This window comes from Cynocephalus volans, chromosome 4 (genome assembly GCF_027409185.1).
Source record: "Cynocephalus volans isolate mCynVol1 chromosome 4, mCynVol1.pri, whole genome shotgun sequence".
NCBI classification, from domain to species: Eukaryota; Metazoa; Chordata; class Mammalia; order Dermoptera; family Cynocephalidae; genus Cynocephalus; species Cynocephalus volans.
This window is the reverse complement of record NC_084463.1, coordinates 144,888,392-144,913,752: the sequence shown is the minus strand read 5'-3', so window position 1 is coordinate 144,913,752 and position 25,361 is coordinate 144,888,392. Positions and strand designations below refer to the sequence as shown.

The window sequence follows — 25,361 nt, the reverse complement described above, 5'->3', positions numbered from 1 at the left end:
GGGGAACTGAGGAGTGGGTATCACTGTGCAGCGTTGTCTCTCCTAGGGCCAGGAGTCTTGTACTGTGGTGCTTACCCCAGTGCTATGATACTGGATTCCTCCCAGGGGAGACCAGTAATCAGGACTCCCCCTGGACCCAAACTTACCCATCCAGAGGCAGGCACAGCAGCCCCTGCCTCCGCCATCCCCACTCCTGCCTCCTTTCTTTGTATTGACAAACCTGGAAACCAGATCTGCAATGCAAGAACATGGATAGGGAAACCCTGGCCAAGGAGGTTAACCCTTCTGGGCTTGGCTTGAAGGGGGATACCACCTGCACATATACTCCCTACAGAGGCCCAGATTTATTAATGTGGGAAACCAGCTCTCCTTGCAGTAATCATTGTTCTGTGGCCTGCCCCTCTCTTAGCCGTTTCCCATCAGCTAGCACCAAAGGGTTCCCAGGCTACTTCTCATTCTCTTGTTCTATAATAATTTGATTAAAATCCATTCAGCTCTTTCCAGGACTTCCAGGAAGGGCCCTCCACAGGGGGATTTTACAGGTTCTGGCTTTTATTGCTTGTCCAATTTTGGCAAAAGAGTTTGGCCTCCTTCAGAACTTGCACTTGACCCTGCAGCAAACCTCCCTACCCTGCTGGCCAAGAGAGGATCTCAGAAAGGGAAGGAAGCATTCCCTGGGCTCACTTTGCTCCCAGCACTGGTACAGTGCCTGCCTGGTATACGGTAGGCATTTAGGAAGTGTGTGGAATGAATGAACTCAGCCTGAGCTTGGCTGTGCCGCACTATTCACAGAGCCCCATCGCCCTGTCCCAACCCCTGGAAAACGTTGTCTGGGTCTCTTTCTTGTCTGCTGAAGATGGTAGTTATAACAGGTATAACTGGCCCTGGGCCAAGAAAAAGCACAGGGGAAGGGGAGAAGCTGAAAAACCAGTGAGCCCCCTGAGGTCAGGAAGGGCAGCTCCTGCTTTAACTCTCTGAGCCTTGGGTCTCTCTTCTGCTCTTCAGGGCAGTGTAACCCCCAGAATTAAAGGTATTTGCAGGGCATTGTAGGAAGTTACATATCCCACCCTGGTCTCTGCATCCAGAATGTACCTTAGGATTTACAGGGAAGGAGACAGCAAAATAGACCCCTGTGGCCACCACTGCTCCTGGATCACTGTCCTGGCTGCCATTTCCTTTGGGCCCCAGTATTTTTCCCTCTTGAGGAATGTGCCAGCTCCCTTCAGTGGTTCTTAGCCTAAGCTTAGAGTTCCCAGGAGAGAAGCACAGCTCACAGCTCTGTAGGTTGAAGCTATCCACACCCAGCCCTGAAGAAACCACTCGTGAACATTTTTAAATCTCTCATTCATTCATTTTTAAACACTTTCTTTGTGTCTCATATGGTATTAGGCACCATGAAACCAAAAGTATTGTAGAGGGAATCACATTCAGAGATGAAGCCATCATGTCTGTTCCCTCCAAGAGCAAGTATAGAAGGGAAATAGACTTATAAGTGCTTCTCCCTCTGCAAGGGGTAACAAGTGACCAGTTTTCGAAGTTGCCTTAAGTCTGGAGCCCCTGTAAATAGCCTGGGAGCCCTTTTATTCATCTGTACATATATTGACAAATACCCAGCAAGCACAAGACCATGTGTTAGACTCTGGGCCCAAAGATGAGTAAAATTTAGTCCAAGACCTTCAGGAACTTATAGCCTAGAAGAGAGATCCCACAGCCACAGATAACTAACACGGAGAGGTTGGAGCTCTGCAAGGGCTCAGAGTAGGAGCAGCCCCTTCCAGCTGGGGGTGGGTGCAGAAGACCAGGTGAAAGAGATGGCATTTGCCCTGGCCCTTGAAACTGAGTAGACTTCAGAACCAAGGAGATGCGGCAAGAGCAGAGCAGGCAGGGCATGCGCCAGGGTGTCCCAACACGTGCGGGCATGTGGGGAATGGTGCCCCATCTGCTTCAGTGAAGGTTATCAGGTGCATGAAGAGGGTGGGCAGGAAAGTGGTGAAGGCCTAGTCAGAGGGCCCACAGCTGTCACGCTAGAGAGTTTTGCCTACTTTGAGGGCTCTTGGAGCTGCTGGGTTTTGAACAGATGTGGACTTAACCCGAGCTTGATTGGAATAGTAATAGCAGCAGCTTGGAGACTAGATAGAAAAGAGGAGATTGGAAGCAAGAAGACCAGTTAGGAAGCACCACTACAGTTGTAGTGAAAGGTGGCCTGGCCGGAGCCGTAGGCAAGCAGTGCTAGAGGACAGGAGGGCTCAGACTTGCGTGCTGGCAGCGGGGCCTCCACCAGAGCCCAATAAAGCCCATCAGGGGCTCTCTGGGGTCTTGGCTGCAGCAGCACCCATAGGGCCCCAAGGCAGCCTGTCTTGCCCCTAGAAACGATCTCGACGAAAGCTGATGGTTCACCAGGCACAGGGCCCAGCATAGTGAGCTCTGGTGCCAGCAGGCCTCAGGCCAGCCCACAGTACATCCCAGACCGACCTGGGAAGGTCTTCAGTGTGTCGGATTTTTGGAAAGCAGTGGGGGCTGCAGTGAACACAGGGAAGTCCCTATGGGGCCTCCCTAGGCAGCCCTCTTTGCTCACAGGCACCGAGGCCCTAGGTTGACCTTTCCTCTTATCCTGTACCCCACTGTTCGAAGGCTGGTCCCCTGAGGGAAGGCAGGCTTGACCCAGTAGTCCAGGAGCCTTTTGGATTTTCCTTCCTTCTGTCCTGGGAGCTGGAGCTGAACTTCTTAGGAGGAAGTGGGTACATGCAGCCGCCTTGAAGGGCAGGGGCAGAGTTTACCAGGGGATCTCAAGAAAAGCAGGTTGGATCCCAGGTGGAGCCCCTGCTGCTTAGTGCAGAGGAAAATTGTTTAAGACCTAGAGGAAGAGCTACTAGCACAAGGCTACTAAGCACTAGCAGGAAGGGAGAGAGATCTAATGGGGCCTTAAACACAGCTAACTATGAAACTGGCCATCCTGGAATCTATCTCTAATGAGGCCATCAGAGAAAAGGGACTTGATGAGCGAGCAAAGAGAGTCTTGTAAAAATGGCTGTTGACAACAAGTATCCCCCAAAAGAAATTCTCATATCAGAGCTCCCAAAACTGCAGAAACCCAAACTGGCCAGCAAGTAGCCAAAGGAAACAAATCAGTAGTTCAGTGGGGCCATCCCTGGCAATCTGGGAGCCTCGATCCGAGTCACCCATGGGCATGGCCTGGTTCTCACCCCACTGAGGGCTGAGCAGCAGGCTGGAGGGGAGGTTCTCAGGATGGAGCTGTACCGCTGCCGCTGCTGCAGAGCCCAAGTTAGTCACAGCAGCCTCTGTTGACCGAGTGCCTGGGGTGTGCCTATCTCCTTTCCTCTGCCTAGCACTGTGTGATGTGGATGTTAGGTTAGGGGGCTTGTCCAAAGTCACCCAGCTAGTGAGTAGCAGAGCTGAGAATTGAGCCAAAGTCTTATTTGTCCCCACACGAGAGAATGCCTGAGCCTTTAGGAAGGAAAGGAACAGAACCCTTCTTTCCCTCCCTAGACCTGCAGATTGAAACCTCAGGCCTGGGCTGGGCAGTTGGCTGTCTCCAGGGGAAGATGGTGTTGGGAGGACAGTAACTTGTGAAGACTGGTGGGTAAAGGAGGAAGAGAGAAAGAGACACAATACAGAAGGGGATGTTTAAAAATCCAAACTTCCTCCTGAGCCTTTAGGAAATAACATAACACTGAAGGAAAACAGCATTGAAATGAAGTCAAGCAGACTGTTTGCCTTTGGGCTACCCTGTAGGGTGCCCCCTTTTTTCCCCATGATAACGCAGCATACCGCACCCCAGCTGTAGGTCTACGAAATTATCCAAGACAGGGAGAGGGCAGACCAAGGAAGCTTTCTGGGCCCACCTCCTCAGCCTTCTTTCACACTAGCCTGGCACTGGTTCTGAAGGGGTTAATCAAAGCTGAACACTTGTCTTCTGGTCTAGCTCTGTCACTGAACTGGCCAAGTAGCCTTGACCACCTTATGCTATCCTAGGCCTCAGTTTCCCCGCCAGTAGAACAGAGGTATGAATTGTGATCATTTGAGGGCTTTTGTCTAGCTTTCAAGACTGATTTTCACAGTGACAGAGTTGGGCTCTTATTCCTATTTTAGTCTAGACTCCCTCAGCTGCTACTAGTGGCTGCCTGCCTGGCTCAGCAGCCTGGCTCAGCAGCTAATTCCCTATCTCTTCGGCTTTGTGCCTTCCAGGTGAGGGCTCAGAGTTTGGTGCAAGCGGGGAAGACGCCCTCAGCAGGATCCAGAGGCTCATGGCGGAGGGGGGCATGACGGCCGTGGTGCAGCGGGAGCAGAGCACCACCATGGCCTCCATGGGTGGCTTCGGCAACAACATCATCGTCAGCCACCGCATTCACCGCAGCTCCCAGACGGGCACTGAGCCTGGTGCCGCCCGCACCTCCTCACCCCAGCCCTCCACCTCTCGGGGACTACTCCCGGAACCGGGGCAACTTGCAGAGCGAGGCCTAAGCCCCCGGGCAGCCTCCTGGGACCAGCCTGGCACCGCTGGGTGGGAGCCACCCCAGCCAACTCTGCCCTCTTCTTCCCCTGTCCCTATCCCCCTTACTAGCACTGAGGGACCAAGCCTGCACTGCAACCTGACCAATAACAACCACCTTCCAGATGGTGGTGGCAGCAGCAGGGGGAGAGCTGCAGGCCCCAGTGGGGAGCCACGGAATAGGTAGAGACAAATGTGTGCACTGGTGGTCCCCTGCCCTCGAGCCCCTGAGCAGAAACCGGACCTCATAGCTGACTGGGAACTGAACCTGCAGAGGAGCTGCTGGCTGCATCAGGGAACAGGAGGAGCGGGAGGGTGGGGGGTCAAGAGGAGTCAGTCAGTGGGCATGAGGCAGTCGAAGGGGCAAGGCTTGCCTCGCGACTAGAACCTTCCAGGATCTGGGGCTCAGGAGACCCACATTGCTGGGCTTAGTGGAAATGCAGGAGCCAGTGGGTATCTCTGCCGTGAGCCCCCTTTCTTCTAGGAACATGGGCTCAAAGGACTCAGCTCTGGACACAGAGCCCCGGAAGAGTGAACAGTCTTCCAGATCTGGGCCAAATCATCCTGGACAGAGGCCAGTGGGGCAGCTTTGCTCGCTCTCTGTTGCATGGGCAGAGCCCCCAGGAGCCCAAGAGCAGGAGGAGCAGCCTGGCCCCTAGAAACAACCTCCATCTCTGAGCCTTCCAGAGCTTCAGTCTCTCTTCGTTTTACCCCATAGAGACCAGTCAGGGGTGAGGACAGGGACTTCCTGAATTTACTAATGGGGACAACTGTGGGGTGTAGGGAGCAGCCTGCTGGCCTGATACAAGATGGGGTCAAGGGGAAGTGGGCAGGTCCTCACTTAGGAGTGGGGGGTGTAGGCTGGCCCGCCCCCAGGGCCTGTGCACCAAGCTCCAACCCCCCACCCCTGAGACCCTTAGAGCAGCACCTGTGGTGTCAGTATTATCTGGGCCTAGGCCAAAGCTAGCCCAAGGCTGGGGGAGGGGATGAGATTCCAGGTCAGAATGTGAGGTCTTGATCTGTGATTTAAGGTGTTGCATGTGGAATCTTGAACTGTATGTGTAGTTTCTAGTGGAGAAATCAAGGCTCTGATCATTTTGTTTTAATATGAAAATGTGATTTCCTTTCTGTTTGTAACTCATCATAGAAACATTGTGGTGGGAGGAGAGGGGATAGTCTACTGCGAATGAGGGAAACACCAAAGATCTACATCATTAAAATGATGATATGCCCCTCGCCAGGCTCCTCTTTTTGTGTCCGTGGAGGAGGGAGGATGGGATGGTGATTGGGATGTGGGGAGATTGACTTGAGCCGCGCCCTGGTTCCCCAGCACAATCCTGCCCAGCACTGTCCTAATGACTGGTCAGGTATGGGCTGCCGCCTCTGCTGTGTGTACCACTACTTCCTGCCTCCCAGGGACCTACTACAGATTGGAGCAGCCTTCCACTGGCTGGTGGGTAGGTAGGAACAATGGAATGTCACTCATCCTGATTGCTTCCTACCCAGGACTACAGGCCTGGAGTGAAGATGTAACTGGCCGAAAAGCTGGATCCCCTCCAGTCCTGGGAAACTACCCACAGCAGATGTCTGGGTGGCCAGGCAAGGAGCTTAGTCTTGTTTGCAGGCATCCCCCAAGGTCTCAGGTCTGTCTTTGTGTCTTCCGAGCAGTGGCTGAAAGGCCTGCTCTATCCATGGGCCTTGGCTACATCAACTTTCAAGCCTATTAGAAAGTGGGAGAAGGAAATTTGTCCCAAACTCAGGTATAAAGGAAAATCAGAGCAAACCCAGGGCTTTTTGCCAGCAACAAGTACTTCTTGAGTATCTTATATGCCCAACTCTGTCCCAGATGCTATGGGGCATGCAGAATTACAGGTTCTGCCTCAACAGAGACAAAACAGAGATAAATGGGCAAGCAAGTAATACAAAAGTGTGAAACATTATCTAGTTAGGAACACTTGAATCTTCTAGAAAATTATATAACAGCTCTGAACTAGACACCTCAGTTAGCTGTGTGACCTTGGGTAAGCCGCTTGCTTTTTCTGGACTTTACTTTCTGTTGTAGGAGGATGCAGGGCTTGTATTATGCAACCTTTTAAAGTTACTTCCAGCTTTATAATCTTGAATCATGGGAGCTCAGAGAGCACAGGATTGGCTAGGTCAGGTTTCCTTTAAAAGGTGGGATTTGAGCTAAGAATTGAAGGATGGAAGTAGAAGGAAGCCCCCTGCAATTCCTGTCCTCTACCCCGGTAGGAGGAAGAATCCATTTGTCTGACAGTGGGGACTATTCATTTGTTGAGTGTAAGCCACATGCCAAGGACACAATGTGTATTATCTCTCCAAAACTTTCTCACAAAAACCCTCTGAGGTGGTTACTGCTGTTACCCCCAGACCACATGACTGGTAGAGTCAGGGTTTGAACCCAGGTAGCATATGGTTCCAGAGCACATGCCTCAGCCGCTATGATTTCTTACAGAAAGAAGATAAGATGTAGGAAAAACAGAGTGGGGCCCTACTTGCTCTATTGCTTTGGGGAAAAGGGTATAAAGAGGTCTTGTGGATGAAGTGGTCCAAATTTGGTCCTGCCTGGCCCTGCCTCTACAGTTTCTGGCCAAGGATGAACCTCACCCCTCCTTGTTAGAGACCCTTGTCAACAACTGTCTGTCCCCACAGCAACCCCTTGGAAAGCCCTCCCCTGGTGGTCAAACCTTTGCAGGTCCCCTTGCATATTACAACAAGTTTGGGTGTCAGCAGGGCAAAGATTGACAACCCCTTTTGGAGATGAGGTTCAAAGTTCTGTGACTTGTCTTGGATCAAAGGCAGAGCAGAGAGACTAAGTCAGGTCCCCTGGTTCCCAACTCAGTTCTCAAGGGTTCCACTCTGGGTTCTGGGACTGGGCAGTGAGGGAAGGTCAAAAGTCCCTCTCCAGAGCAGGGATTGTGGAGAAATTAAAATGGCTTTGCCTGACAACTTTTGGAAGCACTCAGGATAGTGGTTAGAGACATTTCTGGTTTCTGTGGCCTGTACTCCATGGCCTTGCTTCTTTCCCCATTGGGCTGTTTTAAGGATCTGCTCCTCCCCTCACACACCCCCTTCTACTCTCCTAGGAGCACCACCCTCTCCTGGACCCTAGGAGGAGGGATATGGCAAAGTGGAACAGGTGCAGGACTGTCACCTTCTTGCCATATGAACCAACTTCTGTGAAGGGGACAGGAATAGCCCTCGATTCACCTTCAGTTATGAGGACATGGGAGACCAGATCATTCATATAAGGGAACAGGGCTTCCCATACCCCAGCCAGCCCACTCCAGCCCTGAAGGTCCCAACTCTGAGCAGCCCCAGTCCTCGTCCTTGGGAGCTCTGGGGACCCGTCCTCCACCTCCGCAGACAGCAATGGAGAGCCCCACACCAAGGGCATCCCATCCTAGAGCTAGGAGGGCGGGTGTGCGCCCCTTCCCCCGCCTGACTCTTGCTCGGGTTCCCGCCCCTTCTCTGCCAGAAGCTCCTGCTGTCTCTCCTCCACTGCAGTCCCCGCCTCCACCTCCCCCACACGCGGCCCCCGCCGTCCTTTGGGGGAGGGGGAGGGGTGGGTGGGTCTTGTGTTGTTTTTCCAAGAGAAGGGACCAGCCGTCTTAAGGTTAATCGGGTGTTTGCGCTCAGAGAGTTTGAGGCGACAGGCCTCGGGGCCCGGGCGCGGAGGGGGTGCGTCGGCCTCTGGCCGGCCCCGGGAAGGGCTGTCCCAGAGGGAGACTGAAGCGCCGGCGCCGCCAGGCCAGGGCGGAGGCGGAGCTCTCCGAGGTGCTGGAGCCGCTCCACTTTCCGCCCCGCGCAGGCAAGGCCCTGCGTCCCCAGGCTCCGGCCGGTGCGCTTCCCGGACACCTCGGACTGGCGGCTCTCCCTCTGGGGTCTCGTTCCGGGCTCCGCCCCAAGTGACCTTGGGCACCTGGCTTTCCCTCTCAGGCAGCGGCGATCGCTCTCCAGGCCGCGGCTGGATGAGCGGCGCGTCCCATCCTGGGGCTAGGAAAGCGGGTGCGCGCCCCTTCCTCTGCCTGGCGCGCGGGAGCAGGGAACCTGGTGGGCCGGGGGGCGTGTTGTCCGCGATGAGCGGACCCTCGCCTGTCTCTTCTCTCCATCGCGTTCTCAGGCCCCGACGGCGCCCTTGTCTCGGGCTGCCCGGCGGCCAACACACAGTCCTAAGGCTGGAAACTCTATGCTCCCTGCCCCGACGAAATCGTGGAGGCAGAGCCTTCCCCCCATCCGTAACCTCCTGTTAGGGTCAAACACGCGCGCCTCCGCGGTCAAGCCGGGAGCGGGGCCGCGTAGAGGTGAGGTCCCGGAGAGGCGCGAAAACACCTGGGGTCTCCGGTGCGTGGTCAGGGCAGAGGCGGGGTCGCGGCCAGGCGCGGCTGCCAGCTCCCTCCCAAGCCCACGAGGGGGCGCGCGTCCCCATGGCAACGCGGACACCCCCCACCCCCCGGAGGGCAGCGCCCCCTGCTAATCAGCACTGGCAACTGTGGACGGTGCCCTCACAGTGCCGGAGCCGGAGCTGCCGGCCGGTCCGGAGAGGGGCGCGAGCCGCCGGGGTTTCCGATGCCCCGGGTGGTGACCCCCGCGCGTCGCCGCTGGGTGACCGGCCCGGGGCGGGCGGCGCGGCCCCACCACGATTGGCTGCTTCCCCGTGACATCACGCGGCTCGGGGAAAAGTGCGAGCGTGAGCGCGAGTCGGAGCCACAGCGCCGGGAGCTGCGGGCGGAGCAGGGGCCGCCCCTAGGTACCCCGTCCCCGCCCCCGGCCCACGGCCCGGCCGCCCGCCCCGCCGACCCGCGAAGCCTCCCGTCTGTCCCGCCGTCTGTCTGGCGCGAGGGGAGCGGGGCAGAGGCGGCGGGTAAGTGACTCCGCGGTGGCGCGGGGGCGGGGGTCTCGGCGGGGAGAGAAGAACGCGGTGCTCGGGACCCTCAGGCTCCCCAGAGGTGGTTCGGACGGGAACACAGTATCAGCTCTCTCCAGGGGCTCGAGCGCGGGGCTGGGAGCGGCAGAGGGCCCGGGGACGGGGGACCCCCCTGGAAGAAAGGCCGGAGGTCTCCCGGAGGCTTCTCCGGGTGCGCCTCTGGGAAGGGATGGGCATTCGGGAGGTCGGGGGCGGGGGAGTGGCCGCCCACAGCCCCCACGGAGCCAGGGGCTGCCGTCGGGGGCGGGACCCCGCACTCCAGCCCTCCCACTGGCAGCCCTGCAGGGCGCTGGAGCCCCGAAGAGCCTTTTTCGCGCCCGTCTCCCCTCCCTCCCTCCCAACCCCCACTCCCAGCCCCTGCGCCGCCAGCCTTGGAGTCCTCCATCAGCGACCTTGAGCCCCGACGGAAAACTCCCCTGCCCGTTCCCGGCACCCCTCCCCCACTCCAGGACCCCTCCCCGCTGTTGCCCAGGCTCAGAGCCCGGGAGATCCAGCTCCAAGCATCCCCCCCCCCCCCGGCCCCGAGGCGGAAGTGTCGGGAACAATGTCGGTGCCAAGTCCCTTGCGCCCCACTCCCTCCTCTGAACTCCGGAGTCTCCTCTCCCGCCCCAGAGACGTATCCAGGGGCCACAGCCTTCACAGAGCCCCGGGTGAACGCCTAAAAACCGAGGACCTAGCCTCAAACCACCCCACAGGCTCCCGAAGTGCCCCCTTCGGTCTAATCCCGGGAAGGGGAAGTGGCTGAGGACCTGGGCGAGCATGGTGCCCACGCCCAGAGGCTACAGGAACTGCGTGCTACGGGCTGGGGGGAGGGCGAGCACCGAGAGCCAGGGCCCTGTCGGCCACGGCGGAGACGTGGAGGAGCGTCCAGATGGGCCCAGGAGTGAGCCCCAACCCTACCCTCGAGGCCCGACGGAGCCCGGGGATTGAGAAGCCGGGTGCCCGCTTTGGCCGCTGGGGCTAGACGGTGTCTCTCCGGCAGGGTGCAGGGCGAGCAGTGAGGAGGGGAAGAGTCTACACCCGTTTGACCCAAGCCCGGGCTGGGCTTCCCCATGGGTGTACTGCCGTTGACCTCTCCCCCAGAGACTGGGCGGCCTTTGACGATAATGCGCCACAGGGCACAACGAGATGAACCCGATGTCCCTCAAGGCCCAGTTGGGCGAGTCTCACAGCGGCCCCTCGGCAGAACGTCAGTCCGAGGCGGGGACTCCGCTCCGCACGGTAGAGCACACAGACACCACTGGGCACCCAGCTAAGGCGGTGTCCCCAAGTCAAAGGGCCGTCACAGCCTGTAGTGTAGTCTGGCCTCGTTGTCCTGCTTGCGACCCATTCCCATCCATCCACAGGCCTGGCATGATCCGGACGCTGATTTCTGGCCCGACCCTCTCCGCCCTCAGGCAGACAGCAGAGGTCTGGGCTGAGTCTCCTGGCAGGGGCGTTTGGAACGTGACCGGTCACCCACTCTCAGCCCTGCACTTGCCAGTGTACACAAGTTCACAGGCACACCAACACCGAACCGTGTGCATCCTCCAGGACACAGCAGCCCAGGCACCCGCATGCATGCACATGCACGTGTCCACATGGCGCGGCCATGCTCACGCGCTCTCCGACGCACTGGTATCCAGGCGTGGCCGTGCGCACACACACGCACATGCAGGCAGCTACGAGCGTCTACTCGCGCTCCCCCGGAATCACACACAAACAGAACTTGCTCTGACGTTCCCGCCCACACGCTCCTCGCCGGGTGCCGGGTGGAATCCGGGCGCCCTTAACTTTCCCACCCTCGAACCCGCACGCAGCCAAGGGCAGACCCGGGGAGGCGTCAGATGGGACCAGCCGAGGGGACTCCCCGCGTTCCTCCCCCCGGAGGCTCTTCCTGGGGGCTCCTCTCTGTTGGAGGTCGCATTGGAGTTGGGGGCGATGGCGAACAGCAGCCGCCCATTCTAGGACCGGAGCCTGCACCCGGGGACCGACATTGCCATCTAGCGGTGCGCACAGCCCCGGGCGGCGGCTGCTCGCTTCCCCAGATCCCGGGCGGCCCGGATTTCAGGGAAACGCGCCGGAGGCTGCGGTCAGACTGTGGGTGACCCGGAGGGGTCCAGAAAGATGGGCGGAGTAGGGGAGACACGGAGCCGCACCCTGTCCGTAGCTGACGGCTCCCTCAAGTGGGCCGGAGCAAGGCTAAACTACCGGCCTGTCCCGGCTCAGCCTGGCCGCCAGGATCTGGGAGAAGAAAAGAGGTCTCAGCTTTTGGGAAAGCTAAGTGGGAATGGGAGGGGACCCTACCCCAGCCTCACCTGGCCAGTCCCCGAGCTGTGTGGTTTTGAGGGAGGTGGGGGTAGGGAAACAGAGGCAGGACATCGACTCTGAGCAATAGCACCTTGGAGTTGAGAAGGTGGGTCCTGGGTTCCAATCCTACCCCCTCCTCTACATACAAATTGGGTGACTTTGGGTAAGGTAATTAACATTATTCTCATCTGTAAGAAGATATTTACATCTGTGAGATGAGGATACTAACAGTCACTACCTTTTTGGGCTGTTGTAAGGATTGTAACAGATAATCTACATAAAAAGCTGGGAGAGACTCCTGACTCAGTTAACACTCAATAAAATAGAGCTATTATGTTTTCATATTTGGCACCTCCAGCCCCCATTCTTATCACACTGGCCTGTGTCCTGGCCCTGGGAGGCTAAAGTGAGACATTCCTTGGGTCAGGCTTGTCACTCCTGCCCACCCTATACCTGCCTGCACGTGCCTGGGGGATGGCAGCCCCTCCAGGCTGCGTGCTACTGTCCTCCCAGCTCAGGGGATGGCGCCTGAGCTATTTCAGAGGCTCTCAGAGCTAAACGAGGCTGTCAGAGACCCTGAGAGAGGGTGGTACCTGGTTTTTGCCCTTGACTCATTGCGTGACCTTGCGGGTGGCACCATCCCCTCTCAGCCTCTCCTCCTGTGAACCAAGAATTTAGAACATGAGAACTTGAACTATCAGGCTAGTAGGCTAGGAGGTCTGTGTCTGTGATGGTGGAGTAGGGGGGCCGGGGCCAGGCTAGGGGGTGCTACCCTGGTACTTGGCTCCAGTCTCCAGCCTCTAGTACATTTTCATGCTGGAGATCAAATATGTGTATGGATTTCTATAGCCGCTGTGGGGAGGGAGGGTTGTCCCAGGACAGGATCCTATTTTGCAAATGAGAAAGAGAAGCAGGAAGTTGAGGTGGCTTATCTCTGGCCTCACAGCCAGGGCCCAGGCTGCAGGGTGAGTGCATCTTCCTCTGCTGCCACCCCTCTCTCTGTCACGCGCACAGCCGCACAGGACTGCGTAGACGACCAGGCCCCATGCGCTGCTGGGCTGGCATGGCTGGGCTGCGGCCGCGTGCGTCTGTTATGGTGTGTGTGTTGGCGGGTGTGAAGAAGGCTGGGCTGAGCGGCTGCCCTGGCACCGTGCGCTGGGCGTGGGCCTCCCTCACATGGATGGAAGAGGAAGGGGGCGGAGAGCTGAAGAGAAGCCGGGTGGGAGGGAGGCAGGCTCAGGGGAGGGGTCTTGGGCTCGGCTCGGGGACCCTGCTGGGTGCCAGGGGTGAGGGGTGTGAAGTGGCAAGGGAGGGCACCCTCAGGAGCTTCGACAGACCTCTTCCCTTCGGGACAATCCTCTTGCTGCTTAGGTTCCCAGTCAGGCCTGGGGACTGGCCCTGGCCCTTGGGAAGCCATGGGGGTCCTTCCTCAGCAGATGGGCCCTGTAGGCTTCTGGGTTCCTCGGGAGCTCCCTCTGCACGGCCTCCACTCCCATGCCCTGGTGCTGGAGATGAGCACTCGGGGATGAGCCTCTTCTGCCCTGTGCTTGCCTCCTCGTCCCTGAGGTGCCAGCTCCAAGCCCCACCTCCTCTGCTCCTCCGGGAGCCTTCCTGGTGGGATCTGGCCCCTGTGGCTCTTTGGCCTGCCTCTGCCAGGCCCTTAGTTATGGGGCTGTTCTCCCCACCACATCCTCCACCTCACATGCACTCCCACCAGCAACATGACATCAAGGAGCTGGTAGAGGCTAGGTTGGCTTACTTACCATCTCTGCACCTCGGTTTCCTCATCTGGGAGTAGTAAAAAAATAACAGTATTTCCCTCATAGGTTTGTTGTGAGGATGAAATGAGTTAATACTGTAAAAACTATAGAAAGTGCCTGGCACTTGGTAGACAATAAATGTCAGCTGCAAATACATACTCTTGTATTATTGGCTTTGTCTCCAGTGCTTTCTGCAGGGATCGGAGAACAGGTTCCCTGATAATGTTTGGTTAAGAAATGACCGAGTGGGTGAATGAATGAACGCTGACCTCTGGGACCACTCCTCTCACCCACTCCCCTGGACTCCATCCATGCTGGCTTCTGTCCATGCCTTGCACAGGCCCCCGGGCCTTTGCCCTTGCCCTTGCCCTTGCCCTTGCTGGGGAGCCGCTGGCCGCATCTCTCCATGCACCTGTCTGTTGTTATCACGCAGAGCCTCTCCTGGGTGAGGACTTTTTGATCACCCGGCAAGGAGCCATCCCTGTCCTGTCTGTCTTCTGACGCACCCATTCTCCTCTCCCCCTGCCACGTTTTCTTTCTAGTGCTTTTTTGGTTGCTCACGTGTTTGTATGTCTCCCCCCATTAGACCATATGCTCCAGGCGATGGGGACCGGATGTGTCTCTTTCACTCGTGTAACCCCAGCACCTAAAAAACAGTGTGTGGCACATAGCAGGCCCTCGATAACTGTTGAGGGAGTGAGCAACTGAGGAATGATGTCACCTTGACTCCCGTCTACCTCTGCCTGACCCCATCCTCTCCCACAGTTCACCCCTTTGCTCTCTCCTCTCCCAGACACTGCCCGCCTGTCCCCGCTGACCAGCATGGCCAACTTCACACCAGTCAACGGCAGCGCGGGCAACCAGTCCATGCGCCTGGTCACGTCCACCCATAACCGCTACGAGACTGTGGAGATGGTGTTCATCGCCACGGTGACGGGCTCGCTGAGCCTGGTGACTGTCGTGGGCAACATCCTGGTGATGCTGTCCATCAAGGTCAACAGGCAGCTGCAGACAGTCAACAACTACTTCCTGTTCAGCCTGGCGTGTGCAGATCTCATCATAGGCGCTTTCTCCATGAACCTCTACACCGTGTACATCATCAAGGGCTACTGGCCCCTGGGCGCCGTGGTCTGTGACCTGTGGCTGGCCCTGGACTACGTGGTGAGCAATGCCTCCGTCATGAACCTTCTCATTATCAGCTTTGACCGCTATTTCTGCGTCACCAAGCCCCTCACCTACCCTGCCCGGCGGACCACCAAGATGGCAGGCCTCATGATCGCCGCGGCCTGGGTCCTGTCCTTTGTGCTCTGGGCACCTGCCATTTTGTTCTGGCAGTTTGTGGTGGGCAAGCGGACAGTGCCTGACAACCAATGCTTCATCCAGTTCCTGTCCAACCCAGCAGTGACCTTCGGCACAGCCATTGCTGCCTTCTACCTGCCCGTGGTCATCATGACGGTGCTCTACATTCACATCTCCCTGGCCAGTCGCAGCCGAGTCCACAAGCACCGGCCCGAAGGCCCAAAGGAGAAGAAGGCCAAGACTCTGGCCTTCCTCAAGAGCCCCCTGATGAAGCAGAGCGTCAAGAAACCCCCGCCAGGAGAAGCTGCTCGAGAGGAGCTGCGCAACGGGAAGCTGGAGGAGGCCCCTCCACCAGCCCTGCCACCACCGCCGCGCTCAGTGGCTGACAAGGACACTTCCAATGAGTCCAGCTCGGGCAGTGCCACCCAGAACACCAAGGAACGACCACCCACAGAGCTGTCGACCACAGAGGCCACCACGCCTGCCATGCCTGCCCCTCCCCTGCAGCCACGGGCCCTCAACCCAGCCTCCAAATGGTCCAAGATCCAGATTGTGACGAAGCAGACAGGCAATGAGTGTGTGACAGCCATCGAGATTGTGCCTGCCACACCAGCTGGCATGCGTCCGGCGGCCAATGTGGCCCGCAAGTTTGCCAGCATTGCTCGCAACCAGGTGCGCAAGAAGCGGCAGATGGCAGCCCGAGAGCGCAAGGTGACACGGACCATCTTTGCCATTCTGCTGGCCTTCATTATCACCTGGACACCCTATAATGTCATGGTCCTGGTGAACACCTTCTGCCAGAGCTGCATCCCTGACACGGTATGGTCCATCGGCTACTGGCTCTGCTACGTCAACAGCACCATCAACCCTGCCTGCTACGCTCTCTGCAATGCCACCTTCAAAAAGACCTTCCGGCACTTGCTGCTGTGCCAGTATCGGAACATCGGCACTGCCAGGTAGGCAGGCAGGGGTGCTCTAGAAGGTGCTGGTGTTGCATATGTGTGCTGGGGGACCACGAGGCTCACCTGCTGTGGGGAAGAGTTGGAGGCACTGTTCTGCTCACATTTGCTGAAGAGGAGAGCTGAAGACTCCAAGACCCTGCGAGTCTCAGGAAGAGGCTCTGGCTGGCTTCAGAGACCAGCTCTCTGCTTGGGCTGAGGAGGCTCAGCCCTAGGGAGTGTCTGAACCGGGACCACCCGGCCCATCTCTGTTGCCCCCCTCAGGGAGCTGGGGGGGCACAGGCCTGGGCGGGCACCTGCCCCACTGCGACCAACCATCAGCATAGTGAAAGGATGAACATCTGGAGAGGAGCAGAAGCCCAGGACCTTCTCAGGTGTAGCAAAGGGGCCAGTGCTTGGGAAAAGAGGCTCAGGAAGGGAGTGGAAGCGTGGGGTCCCTTATTCTGCTGTAATTGGTGCTTTCTACCCTCCTGTACCCCGCATGTAGGCTCCATCCCTCCCCCCAAATCCCATCCCAGGGGCAGAAACTTCCCCTCCCTGCAGCTACTCAGGCTGAGTGGGCTCTGAGGCACTGCAGCACTGTCCTCACAGCAGGACAGGGCAGCCGGGAGGTCAGGGATCCATTCAGGAACTGAGATCCAGCCTCCTGCAGGTCCCAGGCTGAGCCAAGAGAGGTCCACCTTATTCTGAAGAACCCCCTCTCCCACCCCCTGCCCCAAGGAGAGGGCTTGTCCCAGGTCACAAGCCAAGTGAGGGTGGGGCTGTGGGCAGTGTTCCCATTTGCCCTCTTCGAACCTCTCACCCGCTCCCTAGCAACCTCCATCTCTCCTTTCCCAGTGGGTAGAAACTTTCTGATTGGCAGGGGGCTGGATGGGAGTGTCAGTTCTGAGTCATCAGGTCCCCTTCCCCAGCCCTGGCGTGGTCCCTTGGAGGGATAAGGACTGAAAGGCTTAGGGGATTTGTTGGAGGACCTTTAGGGGGTCCTGGCAGAAATTTCGTAAGTATTTTGCTTCTTCCATGAGCTTTGGGGAGCACTCACCACCAAGCCCCCAACCCCCTTAAACCCACCAGTTCCCCACAGCCTTGTCTTTCTCCCACCTTCCCACCCCCAAATAAATTTCCACAGCAAACACCTTGGGAAGGGGCTTTTATATATTAAGAAAGAAAGAAAAAAATCTTTTATTGGGAAAAAAGTCGGTTTATTTTCTTTGTTTCGGGGGTACTGGGTGGGACTCAAATCCCTCTGGGGGAGGCTCAAGCTTCCCAGAATCCCTTGTCCCTTCCCACTTTGGGCACTTGGGGGTGGGGTGGGGAGTGAGAGGGGAGAGGCAGGGCATGATTGATAAAGCTAGCAAGTGACAAAAGGCACTGGTAGGTTACATCCTGGGCCTGTAGGGGGTGGGGGAGGCGCGGGCCAGGTTAGCATCCAGGTCCCGCCTCTAGTCCTTCCCCTTCCCTTTCTTGGCTGTAAAACAAGAAAGAAACACTGTATTAGCAGAGTTAGGGTGACCCAGTAGCTCCCGCTACACACATGCGTGGACACACACAGGCACATCAGGGAGAGAGAAGAAAATTCTGCCCCCTGGTGACCATTATGATGCCGGACAGTCCCTATTCTCCTAACTTTTGTTATTTATTTATTTTATTTTTGGTGGCTGGCCCACCCAGGGATCTGAATCTGTGACCCTGGGGTTACCAGCACCATGCTCTCCCAAGTGAGCAAATCAGCCAGCCCCTGCTCCAACTTTTTATTTTCACTTAGGATCAGAAAACCTTCAAGGTCCCAGTCCCAGTCCCAACCACAACAGCTATGAACAACAGTCTCGACCTCCTGACCCGAGGACTGGACAGATTCACCTCTGCCCTGTGGGCCTCTCTGGGCTGTTGGGTGAGGAGCAAGCTAGGGCAGCAGAGTCGACTGTGGAGTCCCTCCTATGCTAGAAAGGGCAAATGCTGCCTCCAGCTGGAGAAATGACAAAGGCAAGCCTTGCCAGAACAATTTCCCTGGATCTTAAGCCAAATGCTTCAACAGAACAGTTTGTTTGTCCCTACGTGGGCCAGAGAAGATTTAATATCTTCTGTGGGCCGCCCTCTTGTATGCACCCATCTCTAAGTTTTCTCTACAGACAGAGAAACAGGGCAGAGACGACAGAAAGTCACTGGCCAGAACCCAAAACTTCAGGTCTAACCAGTCTCCTCACAGGTGGGGGGACAGCCCCCTGCGACAACCCCACCCTTTCTCCCTTCCTGACCTTTGGCCTTGGCTTTGGTCTTGGGGCTGCAGGGCTTGGTCACGCGAATGGTCTCCTGGCACTGGGCATTGTAGCGCGCCTTCTTCAGGGTGCCTTGGCGGGCTTTGGTGCCTGTGCTCCCATCACACGCCCCCCAGCTTTCAAACTTGTACTTGCAGTCGGCTGGCGGGAGAGCGGCCCCGGTCAGAGCGGGGCGACCCGCGGCTTCCTCCCTCCTCTCCTGCCCTCCGCCTGTGCCCCACCTCACCTCCAAACTCCTTCTTCCAGTTGCAGGGCACCCTGCACCGGATGCGCTGAGTCTGGGCCCCGCAGGTGCCCTCGCGGAAACCCACGCCGCAGTCCTTGCTGCTGGGGGTGCAGGGCCCCCAAGTCCACTCCGCGCACTCGCTCCCCGGGCCGCCCTTCCTCACCTTGTCTACAACGCGCGGGGGACACGGTTGAGGACGCGGGGCACGAGAGACTCCCTCGGGGACCGCCTTCCTGGGGTTCCGGGCTGGGAACCCAGGCAGCCAGCCTCGAGGTGGCGGGGCCTCACCTGCCCGCTCCCGGCCCTCCTTCAGTCACCCCCGCCCCGTCACCTTTTTTCTTGGCCCCCGCGGAGGTGAGCGCCAGCAGGGCGAGGACGGCGAGGAGGAGGAAGCCTCGGTGCTGCATCCTGGGGGGAGAGCAGGGGTCAGAGTCGCTCGCCCGTCCTCTTCCCCACCGGCGGCCGCGTGCCTGGGCCTCCCACCCGCACTCGCCCCGTTTTCCGGGCCCAGAGGCTTGGGCCGCTGCGGTGGCGGCGGTGGGAGGGCGTGGGGCCGGCCCCTGGCCGCTGGCCCGGGCGCGCCGTCCGGACACGTCTCCCTGGGAGATGCCTGGAGCCCGGGACGCGGCTCATCCGCCCACCCCCGCCTCCAGCCCCGAGCCGGCGGCGGCCGAGCGGGCGAGGGGCCGCGACCACCGCACGCCGTCCGCCGCCCGCGCGCTCACTCGCTCGCTGCCCGCGCCGCTTCGCTCCCTCCCGCGCCGGGCCGGTCCCGCTCCGGCCGCCGCGGCCCCTTTTGTCTCCAGAACCGGTCTGAGCCGGTCACATGGGCCCCCGCCCCCTCCCCCCCACCGAGGAAGGACCCGCCCCGCCCCTCCCCTCAAACCCGCGCCGCCCCCCGACCCCGGTGGCGTCCCCGCCTCCGCTCCCGCCTCGCGTCCCCCGCGCTTCCCCCCGGCTTCCCGGCGCCGGCCCCGCACCCGCAGACGCCGGCGTCCCCGTTCCCGCCTCCCGCCGGGGAACGTCCCCTTTTCCCGCCGGACGCCTGCGGTCCGGGCCGCTCTCAGGCCGCAGCTTCCCTTCCCGGCCGCGAAGCCTTCGATTGGGACCGGGAGGGTCACGGAGCCCCGAGTGTGTCACAGGCCCCGGCGCCCGGCGCGGTGCCCGCATTCGCGCCTGGGGGCGGCCTCCGTCCCCGCGAGACCCCGGGGCCTCGCGCCACCTCCCACGGCCTCTCTGCTGGTGGGGAAGGAGCGCCCCCCGCCCCGCAGATCATTCACCGAGTGGGCAGGGAGATGCTCTGCTGTGGGCGGGAGCCTGGGAGCTGGGGGCGCGGGGGGCGCCCGCCTAGGAGCGCAGGTTTGAGGGGAGGCGGGCGTGTTGGGGGAGGGGGGCCCGCAGGCCTGGATTTGGTAAAACTTGGAGCCGACAGGAGCCGTCTGAGAAGTTCCAGACCCGGCATCGGCGGCGGCGGCAGATGCCTACCCCTTCTTGACCCTGGGGCCTCAGGGATCACCTCACTCGACCCCCCTAAACAGGGAAAGCAACCGAGGCCTGGGAGGGGGGTTTGCTCAAGGCCATGGGGCAAAGGGGCCAAAGAACCCAGGCCTGGGCCTCTCCCACCTCTTTCGCTTTCATTGTTATCGTCCCAGCGGGAAGCGGGAAGCGGGAGGAAATCAGCTCCGCCCCTGGCCCCCGACGAGCTGCGCAGCCGGGCAGAGGTCAGGAACCCGGCAGGTCCTCGGACCCCCCCCCCCCCAAGGGAAGCAGGGCCCCCAGGCAAGGGCCCATGTCGACGGTGTCCGCTCCTCTACCCTGAGGATAACTCAGTAGACCCGGCTACCGCTGGAAGACTTCCCCCGCAAAAAGAAGAAAAGCAGAAAGGAAAAAAAATCCACTTTACTGAGTCACACCCAGCTGTAAACATGTCACCGTGAGAGTCCCACCCCCAGGCCACGCAGTCCACGATGAAATGACTGGGTACTTGGGGAGGGTCAGGGGGTAGGTGCCAAGCATGGCAGGGGCAGGGGAATGCAGCAGGCTGGAGTTTCCGGAGGAAGCCTTGTTGGGGGATGGGGTCAGGGTCCGAGCAGCGAGCTCCCAGGAGCCTCCGGGCCACGTCCTAAAGACCAGGTGGCTGCGGAAGGCTCTTCCTGGGCCTCCTTTCCATCCCCTGAACTCCATGGAGGGCATGTGCTGCATGAGGGGGAGGCCGCCATCAAGTGGCCCAGCCTCAGTCCCCCACAAGGCCTGTCCAGCCCAGCCTGTTTCCTGTTCTCCTGTGAGCCTTCAGGACAGGCCGTGGCCTCAGGAGGACAGGTGAGACCCCAGTTCCTCAGAGTCCAGCCCTGGGTCTGGGCGGCTCCTCAGGGGGCAGCACGGGGCTCCTTCCCTGGGGCCTGGGTCCCCCCGTGGCCAGTTGACTGGAATGTGCCAGTGAGATGGGCAAGGAGGCAGCTCAGCCTCTGGCCGCATTGTCCCTCCTGCTGCCTTCAGTGGGCCCCCAGCTACACAGCCGTCTCCTGGTCCTCCCGCTGGATCATCTGGTAGTGCTGCCGGTTTTCCAGGTAGGCAGCCAGCTCCGTGTCCTGAGCCTTTTCAGCCCGCTGCCGGGGAGTGTCACCCTGGGTGAGGGTGGAGCCGTGCTCAGCAGGGCCCAGAGACTGTGGGCCCCTAACAGGCTTAGGAGAGGGCAGGGCTGTTCCTCAGCTGCCTAGCTGGGGAGGGATAGACAGTCTCGTGGGGCTACCAGCTCTTCCCCTGCTGGCTCAGGTTTCTCAGGGGCTAGGCTGTGTTGGCTGAAGGACAGCTTCAAATTCCCAAGGGCAGCCCTCCCCGCTGGCTCCCTGCTCACACGTTTGGGAAAGGTTTGGCCGCACCCTGTTAGTCTGCTTACCTGCTGGTCTGTCTTCATGAGCGAGGCCCCGGCCTCCACAATGTAGTGGCAGATGGTGCGCTGGCCCAAGGCTGCTGCCTGGTGCAGACAGGTCTCCCCACTGGGGAGTAGAGACTGGCTGTGAGCCCCATCCAGCCCTCTGGGCCCTCTTGTTTGTCTCCCAAGGGCCAAAGAAAGTTCAAGAAGTTTGGGACCCTGGGACAAGGGGAAGCCCATGGCCAGGAAGGGTTTATGGGCTCTGACCTGACCAAGTGGGAGGGGCTGGAGGGAGGAGGTTTCAGGGTAACCAGGGTCCTGCACTGCCATACTTACTTTTCCTCAACGGCATCAAGGATCTCTGGGGGCGCTGGAGGAGGGAAGGGGGTGGTCAGAGAGTCCTGGCAGCCTCCTTTCCTCCCACCTTGGCCCTAGACCCTGGGCCCCAGGAGCACAGCTCACCGTGGTCCAGCAGGTAGCGGACCACTTCCTTGCTGCCAGTACTGACTGCGTGGTGCAGGAGTGTGCGGCTCCGCTCATCCCGGTGCATGAGGTCACCCCCAGCTCGGTGCAGCTCCTGGAGCTGAGGGCAAGAGGCAGAGCAGGGCTGAGCCTCCTCAGGGACACCCCTCCTTCCCCTAGCTCACACGCACCACTCCCTCAGCACCTCTGGGGGTCTCTCTGGAGCGTCAAGGGGGAGACAATGGCCTTTGCCCACCCCAGGGGCCCCTGGACTCCCCAGGAGCAGACAACCAAGCTCTGGAGCTTGCGGACCCTCTTAAGACTCGCTCCTTTCTAAGCGAGAACAGGCAGACTGAGCTGGGAAGCCCCTACTAGGAGACACTTATTGTAGCCTGGACAGAGCCACAAGGCAGAAGGGGACAATCAGTGTGGAGACCCTGCAGAGGGCCGGATGATGACAGGTCAGCTCCTGGCCCAATCCAGAGGCCCCGCTCTGCAGTGCCTGAGGGGGCTGCCAAGGGGAGAGGCTGGAACCCTGGAGCCAGTACCTTATAGAAGTCATTCCTCTTGGCGGCCTCAATCAGTTCTTCACCTGCACAGAACACCTGCCGTTACTCTGAGGTCAGGGGTCTGGGCTGGTGCATGAACACGTATGATGCATCACTGCGCAGGCGTGTGCCTACTGGGGTGTGTGCCAGGGCTGGGCTGCTACGCGACGTGACGTGGAGCTTGACAGCTGTGTTTGTGTAAGGCTGTGTAAGGGCCCTGTCCCACCCCGCTGAGCCTCAGGCCAATGACCAGGGAAAGAGGAGGGGCCCTAGGGAGAGAAGCCTCACCTTGAGGGGGTGCAGCATCCCCTTGCAGTGACCTGCAAACAGAGCAGGAGCTGTGACCTGCTACAGCACAGGCCCAGCTGGTCGCTCCCCAGCCCCAACCAGGGTGCCCTGCATTCTTTCAACAGTTTATTGAGTGCCTACTACATATCAAGCACTGTTCTAGGCACTGGGGATACAGCAAGGAGCAAGACAGATGGAGAACTTGCTCTCATGGAGCTTACATTCTAGTGCAGGGAGACAGGGCAACAAATAAATAAGGTGTTCTGCGGGGACAGTTGGTGCTCTGAGAACATAGAGCAGGGTAGTGTACAGAATGGCTGGAGGTGGCACTGCCAGATGTGGTTCCTGAGAAAGACCTCTCTGAGGAGCAAAGAGCCAAGCTGACTTGAATGAGGGGAGGGGGCGGCTCTGTGGAGGGGGCCTTTGAGTCAGTGAGGACAAAAGCCCAGGGGTGGGCAAACCCAAGGCCTCAAAGAACCAAGAGAGGTGTGGGGGCAGCTGCTGGGGAGGTCGGAGGCAGCCAGGCTCAGGCTGAACACCAGGCAATGATGGGTAACTGGGGAGGGTCCACAACGTGAGGGCTGCTGAGAGAGAAGATTCTACACTGGGGAGTAGCCTGGTTTGATCTGCATTTTTACCAACCACTGGGTGGAGACTGGGCCGTAGGGGGCAGGGAGTACAAGAGCTGTAGGCCAGGGGCATGGTGGCTTGGCTGGGCTGGTGGCAGGGGAGCTGGGGAGGAGTGCTGGGGCGGGGAGCTGCCAGGCCTTGCTAAAGGATCACGTTCAGGGGTGGGAGGACAGAAGTCAGGGAGGGCACCTGGTCTTCGTCCTGAGCACAGGGTGGATGTGAGGCTGCTCCTTGGGGGCAGGCCAGATTCAGGTTGATGCCATTTAGCCAACCCATGGAGGGGTGGGGTGGGCAGGCAGCTGGATGTGTGCATCTGGTGCTCTGGAGATGTGGGAGCTGAAGGCAGGGGTTCAGGAACTGCCAGCTTGGAGATGGGATTTAAAGCCAGGGCAATGGAGGAGACGGGCAGCCCGGACTCACCGGGGAGTGGGAGAGCAGGGAGAGGTGGGGAGAGGGGAAGTGGGGGTTGGAAGGTCAGGCCGGGCTGATGCCCCCAGCAGCTCAGGGTCCAGGATGTAAATCTCGTCCTGTGCGATCTCAGTCACATAGTTGAGGTGTTCCTGTGGGTGGGAGGTAGGGGCCAAGGGTCAGGGTCTTGCAGTGTACCTGACGGTGGGGACTGAGGGGCAGCCAGGCCGGCAGACCTGGAGAAGCCTCGCTGTGAGCACCAACAGCGACAGGAGGCAGCTGGGCAAGTGGCCCTGCCAGTCCCTCTCACCCGCCTCTCCATTCCCACTGTCCAAGACTAATCCCTGATCTCTGCATGCTGGACCCACCAGCTCAACAGCCTCTTCCCACTGCCAAGCCTTTGCCCAGGTGACCCAGCCCCAGGCAAGAGGTGCCTTTTCTTTTGTGTCTCCCTGGATGGCACTGTACCTTAAGGTCCTCCCACCCACCCAGCAATCCTTTTCTGGTGGCACCATCCCATAACACTCCAGCCTGGAGGGTAGGGCAAGCCAATATGTGGAGCTAATAGGGAAGGCTTCCCGGGAGAGGTGACCTTGGGGGCCCCAGAACCAGCTGTGCATGGAGCAGGCCTGCAGGTGCTCACCTGGGCCCGGTCGATCCTGTAGAAGCGGCTGGCAGTGGTGGCTGTGGGAGAGACGGGTAGCTGAGGACGAGGGAAGTCCAGGCCCAGGTCCTCTGCTGCCCCAACCCAGCCTCCCCTAGGGAGGGGGGGCAGGACAGTCTGGCACAACCAGGAACTGACCCTTCAGGGCAGACTCACCGTCCAGGAAGCACCACTTGGGGGACAGTTTCTGGCATGCTGGGGACTTGGCTCCAGCACTACCAGCCTCCTGTTGAGACAGAAGCAAAAGCCGGGGCTGGGACTGAGCTGGGGCCAGGGAGGGACCCGAACTTGGAGCAGGTGGGACCAGCAGAGAGGCTCCTGAGGGCAGCTCGCCTGGCACCCCTTACCTGCTGGAGCCTCTCGATATGGGCACGGCACAGCTCCAGGTCACTGTCTCCTGGGACCACCACGGTGCCCAGTGGCACAGCTGGAGGACAGAGCAGTCCATTAGCAGATGGCTGCAGCCCACTGCCATGCCTTCGGGGACCCAGCAACCAGCACCCTGCCTGCCCGCCCTCCCTGTGGCCACTCACAAGCCTCCTTGAGCTGCTCCTTGTCATAATGCAGGGCTTCATAGTCGTGCATGCTGACTCTGCTCACCTGGATCTGTAGCTGCTCGGGCACTGGCTGCTGGCTGTGGTGTGGACCGAGGGGAGGGGACTCAGCAAGGGCCCTGCCCAGGACACCAGTCCTCGCCAAGGCACCAAACCAAGTGGTAGAGGCACATCCTGCCCAACTCCCAGCAGCTCTGGGACAGAGGACTGTCAGCCCCCTTGTATAGGTGGAAGACTAAGGCTCAGAGCGGGGGCAGCATGCAGCCTCAGGGTGCATGGCACATGATGGCGGGGGTGGGACATACTCGCTATGCAGAGGCGCAGTGCTCCGCCGCTTGGCCTTCTGCACCATGGTGGCCTGGTTGCGCAGGGTGATGAGGATGCGTGAGGCAGCCAGCTTGCAGGGCTCACCGTCCACCTGCACCGGAATCGCCTTGGACGTGGTGAGCAGCACCTCGCGGCACTGCGTCAGCCTCTCACCGTGCCCACCCACCTGCAGCGCTGCCTGTGGATACAGGAAACTCAGGGCAGTGGGGCTGGGGTGGGGCTCTGGCCAGATGGCAAAGGTGACAGTGAATCCCAGACAGGGAGCAGAGAGGAGGATGAGACCCCAGCTGGGGAAGGGAGGGGACAGAGCAATGAGGGTGACTCCCCAGTCTGGGGGGAGTGAAGGT

The 25,361-nt window shown here is 59.5% G+C and overlaps 4 protein-coding genes across 16 annotated transcripts in view; 2 read left to right on the top strand and 2 right to left on the bottom strand.

The window, feature by feature from the left end:
* The window catches only part of AMBRA1 (autophagy and beclin 1 regulator 1), a 165,324-nt gene extending 159,587 nt beyond the window's left edge, over positions 1–5,737 (top strand). For all 7 annotated transcript variants that reach the window (XM_063094030.1, XM_063094035.1, XM_063094034.1 and 4 more), the window contains one exon: positions 4,207–5,737. In XM_063094030.1, coding sequence (XP_062950100.1) covers positions 4,207–4,697 — 491 coding nt within the window. In that variant the 3' untranslated portion in view covers positions 4,698–5,737. The remainder of the gene's footprint in view (positions 1–4,206) is intronic.
* Positions 5,738–14,326: 8,589 nt separating this feature from the next.
* On the top strand, positions 14,327–15,763 carry CHRM4 (cholinergic receptor muscarinic 4). The gene has a single exon (XM_063095785.1). The coding sequence runs from the start codon at positions 14,327–14,329 to the stop codon at positions 15,761–15,763; it is 1,437 nt and encodes a 478-aa protein (XP_062951855.1).
* Positions 15,764–16,939: 1,176 nt separating this feature from the next.
* On the bottom strand, positions 16,940–19,067 carry MDK (midkine). Its single transcript, XM_063095518.1, has 5 exons — positions 18,987–19,067; positions 18,593–18,669; positions 18,262–18,429; positions 18,015–18,176; positions 16,940–17,227 (listed from the first exon to the last, which is right to left on the bottom strand). The coding sequence occupies exons 2-5, from the start codon at positions 18,666–18,668 to the stop codon at positions 17,202–17,204; spliced, it is 432 nt and encodes a 143-aa protein (XP_062951588.1). The 5' UTR covers position 18,669; positions 18,987–19,067; the 3' UTR covers positions 16,940–17,201.
* Positions 19,068–20,142: 1,075 nt separating this feature from the next.
* DGKZ (diacylglycerol kinase zeta) overlaps positions 20,143–25,361 on the bottom strand; it is a 31,687-nt gene continuing 26,468 nt past the window's right edge. For all 7 annotated transcript variants that reach the window (XM_063092567.1, XM_063092568.1, XM_063092569.1 and 4 more), the window contains 12 exons: positions 24,993–25,192; positions 24,667–24,767; positions 24,481–24,560; positions 24,290–24,359; positions 24,113–24,153; positions 23,482–23,621; positions 22,432–22,463; positions 22,144–22,187; positions 21,596–21,716; positions 21,470–21,503; positions 21,158–21,257; positions 20,143–20,885 (listed from right to left, as the gene is read on the bottom strand). In XM_063092567.1, the coding sequence (XP_062948637.1) occupies positions 20,769–20,885; positions 21,158–21,257; positions 21,470–21,503; positions 21,596–21,716; positions 22,144–22,187; positions 22,432–22,463; positions 23,482–23,621; positions 24,113–24,153; positions 24,290–24,359; positions 24,481–24,560; positions 24,667–24,767; positions 24,993–25,192 (1,080 nt within the window). In that variant the 3' untranslated portion in view covers positions 20,143–20,768. The remainder of the gene's footprint in view (positions 20,886–21,157; positions 21,258–21,469; positions 21,504–21,595; positions 21,717–22,143; positions 22,188–22,431; positions 22,464–23,481; positions 23,622–24,112; positions 24,154–24,289; positions 24,360–24,480; positions 24,561–24,666; positions 24,768–24,992; positions 25,193–25,361) is intronic.

Coding starts and splice junctions, on each gene's coding strand:
- MDK (XM_063095518.1), bottom strand. CDS start 18,668: ATGCAGCACCGAGGCTTCCTCCTCCTCGCCGTCCTCGCCCTGCTGGCG. Junction 18,177..18,261: donor CTGGAAGAAGGAGTTTGGAG/GTGAGGTGGGGC, acceptor CTCTCCCGCCAG/CCGACTGCAAGTACAAGTTT. Junction 17,228..18,014: donor GACCAAAGCCAAGGCCAAAG/GTCAGGAAGGGA, acceptor CTTGTTTTACAG/CCAAGAAAGGGAAGGGGAAG.
- CHRM4 (XM_063095785.1), top strand. CDS start 14,327: ATGGCCAACTTCACACCAGTCAACGGCAGCGCGGGCAACCAGTCCATG.